The sequence below is a fragment of the Palaemon carinicauda genome, chromosome 24 (assembly GCF_036898095.1).
Source record: "Palaemon carinicauda isolate YSFRI2023 chromosome 24, ASM3689809v2, whole genome shotgun sequence".
NCBI classification, from domain to species: Eukaryota; Metazoa; Arthropoda; class Malacostraca; order Decapoda; family Palaemonidae; genus Palaemon; species Palaemon carinicauda.
The window spans coordinates 911,531-919,030 of record NC_090748.1 but is presented as its reverse complement, the minus strand read 5'-3'; the positions used below and the strand labels follow the sequence as shown (position 1 = coordinate 919,030).

General features: G+C 28.9%; 1 protein-coding gene and 1 long non-coding RNA gene across 2 annotated transcripts in view; one reads left to right on the top strand and one right to left on the bottom strand.

Moving 5' to 3' along the window:
- LOC137617789 (uncharacterized) overlaps window positions 1–7,500 on the bottom strand; it is a 596,344-nt gene that overhangs the window by 286,311 nt on the left and 302,533 nt on the right. The gene's annotated exons all lie outside the window — the stretch shown is intronic.
- Window positions 1–7,500, top strand: part of LOC137617788 (retinal homeobox protein Rx1-like) — a 113,275-nt gene that overhangs the window by 52,957 nt on the left and 52,818 nt on the right. Inside the window, exon 2 of the mRNA XM_068347749.1 lies at window positions 4,270–4,391. Within this exon, the coding sequence (XP_068203850.1) occupies window positions 4,270–4,391 (122 nt within the window). The remainder of the gene's footprint in view (window positions 1–4,269; window positions 4,392–7,500) is intronic.

The following is a 7,500-nucleotide window of genomic DNA, read 5'->3' as shown; positions in this document are numbered from 1 at the left end:
ATCCAAATGACGTAGAAAAATCACATTCAAAATAATGTTAAGAGTTGCTCGCGTATTTCATCAATATTCTCTAAATCACAGAGTTCACATACATGTCTAGAACGATATATATCGTTGTATATGGAACAATGATAACCATTATTGTGGAACAAATGTAATTTTCAAATCATGTAACTTTTAGTTACTTTTAATAACTTCTAAAACATTTAACTTCTAAAACCTGTAACTTCTAAACCATGTAACTTCTAAATCATGTAACTTCTAAATCATGTAACTTTAATTACTTCTAAAACATTCAGCTTCTTCTAAAACTTGTAACTTCTAAAACACGTTATTTCCAAATTTACCGAAATCAAGCGGGTCATCAAGACAGGACCCTGGGTCAAGATGTTATCAAGAATCTACTTGTTTTCTCATATAGCTTTCATTTGGATACGTTGAACCAATTAAAATACTCCCTATAATGAAATGCTATATATAAATAATTGCACAGAATGTTATTAGCAATGTGCAAAAACCTCTTGGAGAAGAAAGGATTTGCACAGAATGTTATTAGCCATAAACATTACCCCCTTACGGGAAAGCAGCTCTTCTAGGAGAAGGACACTCCAAAATCAAACCATTGTTCTCTAGTCTTGGGTAGTGCCCTAACCTCTGTACCATGGTCTTCCACTGTCTTGGGTTAGAGATCTCTTGCTCGAGGGGACCACTTAGCACACTATTCTATCGTGTTTCTCTTCCTTTTGTTATTTTGACGTTTTTATAGTTTATATATGAAAGATATATTTCAATGTTACTATTGTTCTTATTCTTCTCGTAGTTTATTTCCTTATTTCCTTTCCTCACTGGGCTATTTTCCCTGTTGGAGCCCTTGGACTTACAGCATTCCGCTTTTCCAACTAGGGTTGTAGCTTAGCAATTAATAATAATAATAATAATAATAATAATAATAATAATAATAATAATAATAATAATAAGCATTTACACAATGTTATTGGACATAAATATTACCCCTTTACGGAAGATAAGGATTGGAGGAGAAAAAAAAAAAAAAAAAAAAAAAAAAAATTGGGGGGGGGGAGATATTACCCATACGTCAGCAATACTCCCGTACAGGAATTTTTGATTTGGCTTTGATCCCTGGCCCCAATCACTCGATATGAAAAGACGCTCTCTTAATGACACCACCGAACCTTTATATTCAAATGACCTTCCTCCAGCCAAGAACAGCTGGATGCGATGGGAAAGGAGAGAATGGGAGGAGAAAGAATGGAAATTGAGTTCAAGAAGACTGTGGAACAGCTGGAAATAGAAGGGGGGAAGTAGAGTCACAGAGAGAGAGAGAGAGAGAGAGAGAGAGAGAGAGAGAGAGAGATTGATTGATTGATTTAAAGTTTTCAGGCATCCAGAGAGAGAGAGACCGCCATCAAGATAATACTAGTAAATATTTAATCATACCAAAGAAATATGAAGATGATTTGAAAAGTGCTAGTTGTGATAAAAATATGGAAAACCATGGATTGTGGATTTCAAAAGATTAGAGTTTGCCAATCTTTCCTTCTAGCTAACACTGTTAGAAAAAAAAAAAACAGTAATTTTAATCGGAAGTTCTCCGTTAAATTATACTGTTCTCAACCGTATTCCAGTACAATAAAGGCGACCGTAATTTTACCTTACTTAGATATTTTTTTATGGGTTGGTGACCGTAATATCACTAATTTACGTCAATATATCCAAAAAGGTAAAAATCCTGGAATAAATGTTTCCAGAAATTTACTGTTTTTTTTTAAATGCAAATTTTTAACAGTGAACGAAAATGAAAATAACAATAACAAAATCTTAAGACCAACAAGAACAGTAATATTCTTTCAAATCTGAACCAACCCCGTAAAGGTTATAACCCATATGGAACAAGTTCCCCTTTCCAAATACAAAAATACAAAAAGTGGGAAAAGTATGTGGTTAAAGGGACATAAACCCCTTTGTACTTGAAATTGAGGTAAATTACGACCACATTGGTGGTTCCTTCCAAACTTCGACCTGTGGCAGTTGTACACTGTTATAAATTTGTATAAAAAAAAAACTGAAAATGTCTGGCAACATTTATTCCATGATTTTTACAGTTTTAAAAACGAATATATTGAAGTAAAAGACTTAAAAAGAGTGATATTACGGTCACCAACCCGTAAAAGATAATAAGGTAAAATTAAGGTGGCCTCTATTTTACTGAAATACGGTTGAGAACAGTATATTTTTACGGAGATTTTCCGATTAGAATTACGATTTTTTTTAACAGTGTATAAGCTGCCTCTCAGCTAAAGGTCAGTAACTAAAATCTTCGTGTGTTTAGTCGTATAGGAGTTTTGAGTACACTTAAAAAAAAAACTATTTTCAATCGGAAATTCTCCATAAAAATATACTGTTCTCAGCCGCATTTCAGTTATTTTACCTTACTTTGTTATAGTCTTTTATGGGTCGGTGACCGTAATATCACCCTTTTACGTCAAAATAACAGTTTTTAAGACTGTAAAAATCATGGAATAAATGTCGATAGGAATTTACCGTACTTTTAATACAAATTTTTAACAGTGTAGTAGTTTGAGTACATCGGCAGTAAGGGCCTTTTGAAATATAGCTTATAATTCATGGTAAATTAAAAGTGTTGTAGTTATAGTAATTACAGAAGGTATACCGAGCTTTCACTGTAGGCTAAAAATAAGAATTTACTATTGTTATAGCCATATGAGGTCTCAAATCATCATCATCATCATCATCATCATCACCATAATCATTATTATTATCATCATCATTATCATTGTTGTTATTGGTAGTTATTATTATTATTATTATTATTATTATTATTATTATTATTATTATTATTATTATTATTATTATTATTAGTTAAGCCACAACACTAGTTGGAGAAGCAAAAGGGAAAAATAGACCAGTGAGGAAAGGAAAAAAATGATTTAACTAAAAGAAGTAATGAATAATCAAAAAATATTTTAAGAACAGTAACATCAAAATACGATCTTTCTTATATAAATTATAAAATACCTCAAAAAATAAACAAGAGGAAGAAAAATAACATAGATAAGTGTGCCTGAGTGTACATTCATATAAACTGCATTCATATCGATCAGAAAAAACCTTACCCAAATCCGTTCAGACTCTAATGTGCTCTACATTAAGAGTAAAATTCTTAATTTGTTTCCGATTATTCATTCATTAGAATTTCTGCTATAACAATATCAACATGCCAATAAATGTAGACTTAGCGCTCTGTGACTTCAACCGCATTATACATGTTTTATTATAGCAACCACATCTTTTCAGTATTAGTTTCCTTCCATAGATATTTGAAGGTAAACATGTAAACGTATACCAATTAAAAAATTCTGTAATTTTAATCGGAAATTCTCTGTAAAACTATACTGCTCTCAGCCGTATTTCAGTAAAATACAGGCGACCGTAATTTTACCATACTTTGTTATTATCTTTTACGGGTTGGTGAGCGTGATATCACTCGTTTTCGTCAATATTTCAGTTTTTAAAACGGTAAAAAAAATCCTGGAATAAATGTTGCCAGGCATTTACCGTTTTAAAAACGGATATAATGACGTAAAGGAGTGATATTACAGTCACCAACCAGTAAAATATAATAACAAAATATGGTAAAATTACGGTCGCCTGTATTTTACTGAAATACGGATGAGAACAGTATATTTGTACGGTGAATTTCCGATTGACATTACGGTTTTTTTTTTCTAACAGTGTACGAGCCCCCCTATTGATTTTTAGGGGCTGTGCCATTCTCATGTGGAGAATTCTAAATAGAACAATACTTAAATTATGTAATAATGAAAAAGAGTTATTTGCATATTTCCCACCTTTCCTCCGTCCCCTCCCATTGTTTTTAATGGGTTGTGCCATTCTCATGTGCAAAAATTCTAAATAGAACAATTGACACCTAATCTATGTATGATAGATACCGTAAAAAGAAAAAAAAAATATTTGCATATTTCCCACATTCCTTACATCCCCTCCCATTGTTTTTTAATGGGTTGTGCCATTCTCATGCGAAAAATTCTTAATAGAACAATTAACACCTAATCTAAGTAATGTATGATAGATACCGTAGAGAAAAAAAAATGCATATTTCCCACCTTTTCTACATCCCCTCCCATTGTTTGTAATGGGTTGTGAAACATTCACTTAAATTCAACTTTTTTTTTTCTCCCCCCCCCCCCCTCTTCCCCTGTGTATCAGAATGTGGGGTGAGTGTCGGAAGCCCGGAAGTGTCCCCTAGATGCGAAGGAGACGCCGCCACTTCCCCGGAATGTCCTGATCAGCATCCCACGGACCCGTTCGACCCCGATAAACCTAGAAAGGTGAGTTTCGAGTTTTTTTTTTTTTTTTTTTTTTTTTTTTTTTAATTGACTTTTTGTATTTGATTATATCATATATTAATATGTTATTTGAAAATGTTGTGAGAATTCAATCTTTTTTAATTATTATGACTGATTATTAAGTTTTATTGTTGTTATATTCGATTATATCGAATCCTAATGAGATTTTAATTGAAAATGTTGTGAGAATTCAATCTTTTTTTTAATTATTATGACTGATTATTAAGTTTTATTGTTGTTATATTCGATTATATCAAATCCTAATGAGATGTTAATTGAAAATGTTGTGAGAATTCAATCTTTTTTTAATTATTATGACTGATTATTAAGTTTTATTGTTGTTATATTCGATTATATCAAATCCTAATGAGATTTTATTTGAAAATGTTATGAGAATTCAATCTATTTTTAATTATTACCATTATGATTATTAATATTAGTTTAATTGTCGCTGTTATATCTGAATATTTATTGACGCTGTTATGTGTGATTGTATAAAATTTTAATGTTATTTGAAAATGTTAGGAGAATTCAATCTTTTTTAAAAATTACGATTATGATTATTAATATTAGTTTAATTGTCGCTGTTATATTTGAATATTTATTGACGTTGTTATATTTGATTATATAAAATCTTAATGTTATTTGAAAATGCTGGGAGAATTAATTTTTTTTTTCATTTATGATTAAGATTATTAATATTAGTTTTATTGTCACAAATGTAGGGAGAATTAAACTTTTTTTAATTATTATGATTATTATTAGATTAATTTTCCCTTTTATATTTGATCATATCAAATCCTGAGATGTTATTTGAAAATGTTGAATTAATCTTTTTATAATGATTATTATTATTAGTTTTATTGTCTTTATTTTGTATTATATAAAATCCTAATGAGATATTTGAAAATGTCGAGAATTTTTTTTTATTACTATTATTATTAGTTTTATTGTTGTTATATTATTTTATATAAAATCCTTAGACATTGTAATTTGAAAATTTCGGGAGGATTTAATTTTCTAAAAATTATTATTATGATTATTAATTTTAAGAGAACATATATATATTTAGTTTTTTTTTTTGAAATACGACCGAGAACAGTATACATATTTAGTTTTTTTTTTTTAAATACGGCTGAGAACAGCATATATATTTAATATTTTGTTTTTTTTAAATACGGCTGAGAACAGTATAAATATTTAGTATTTGTTTTTTTAAATACGGCTGAGGACAGCATATATATTTAGCATTTTTGTTTTTTTAAATACGGCTGAGAACAGTATAAATATTTAGCATTTTTGTTTTTTTTAAATACGGCTGAGAACAGTATAAATATTAAGTATTTTTGTTTTTTTAAATACGGCTGAGAACAGTATAAATATTAAGTATTTTTCTTTTTTTTAAATACGGCTGAGAACAGTATATATATTTAGTATTTGTTTTTTTAAATACGGCTGAGGACAGCATATATATTTAGCATTTTTGTTTTTTTAAATACGGCTGAGAACAGTATGAATATTAAGTATTTTTGTTTTTTTAAATACGGCTGAGAACAGTATAAATATTAAGTATTTTTGTTTTTTTAAATACGGCTGAGAACAGTATAGATATTAAGTATTTTTGTTTTTTTTTAAATACGGCTGAGAACAGTATATATATTTAGTATTTGTTTTTTTAAATACGGCTGAGGACAGCATATATATTTAGCATTTTTGTTTTTTTAAATACGGCTGAGAACAGTATAAATATTAAGTATTTTTGTTTTTTTAAATACGGCTGAGAACAGTATAAATATTAAGTATTTTTGTTTTTTAAATACGGCTGAGAACAGTATGAATATTAAGTATTTTTGTTTTTTTAAATACGGCTGAGAACAGTATAAATATTAAGTATTTTTGTTTTTTTTAAATACGGCTGAGAACAGTATATATATTTAGTATTTGTTTTTTTTAAATACGGCTGAGGACAGCATATATATTTAGCATTTTTGTTTTTTTAAATACGGCTGAGAACAGTATGAATATTAAGTATTTTTGTTTTTTTAAATACGGCTGAGAACAGTATGAATATTAAGTATTTTTGTTTTTTTAAATACGGCTGAGGACAGTATGAATATTAAGTATTTTTGTTTTTTTAAATACGGCTGAGAACAGTATGAATATTAAGTATTTTTGTTTTTTTAAATACGGCTGAGAACAGTATAAATATTAAGTATTTTTGTTTTTTTAAATACGGCTGAGAACAGTATAAATATTAAGTATTTTTGTTTTTTTAAATACGGCTGAGAACAGTATAAATATTAAGTATTTTTGTTTTTTTAAATACGGCTGAGAACAGTATATATATTCAGTATTTTTGTTTTTTTTTTAAAATACGGATGAGAACAGTATATATATTTAGTATTTTTTAAATACGGCTGAGAACAGTAAATATATTTAGTATTTTTGTTTTTGTAAATACGGCTAAGAACAGTATATATATATTTAGTATTTTTGTTTTTTAAATACGGCTGAGAACAGCACATATATTCAGTATTTTTGTTTTTTAAATACGGCTGAGAACAGTATATTTTTTTTACGGAGAATTTCCGATTAATTTTTTTCTTCCGATTTTTTTTTTCTTTTTATTTAATAGTGCTAACGATGTCCTCATAAGGGAGAGGTTTGCTGTTAGGTTGTCATTAAGGGATTACTTGCCTGCGTGGGGTCTTAACACTTGCGCAAGTTCGTGTAAACACCTTAATTGCCCCCCATGTGAGAATTCTTTTATTCATTTAGGACAAAGAATACCACACGAGGCTCAAAACGAAAAAAAGATTTTAACATTTTCGTTTTATTTTTCTTGGCTTCTCGTACTTTGGGTGGTCTGAATGCTTAGGGGAAAAAATTGCAATGTCCTCATATAATCAAAGTTTATAAAATATCAAATTCTTCTACGATTATATTGAAACAAGTTTGGAGAATTAAATGAATATTGATTTCATACAACAAATGTTCAAATACTTTTATGTTGAACATTCATTAACATATTGAACTTCAAAAAATTCAAACTTGCAGCAATTGATTTTATGTTGAACAGGCTGACACAATC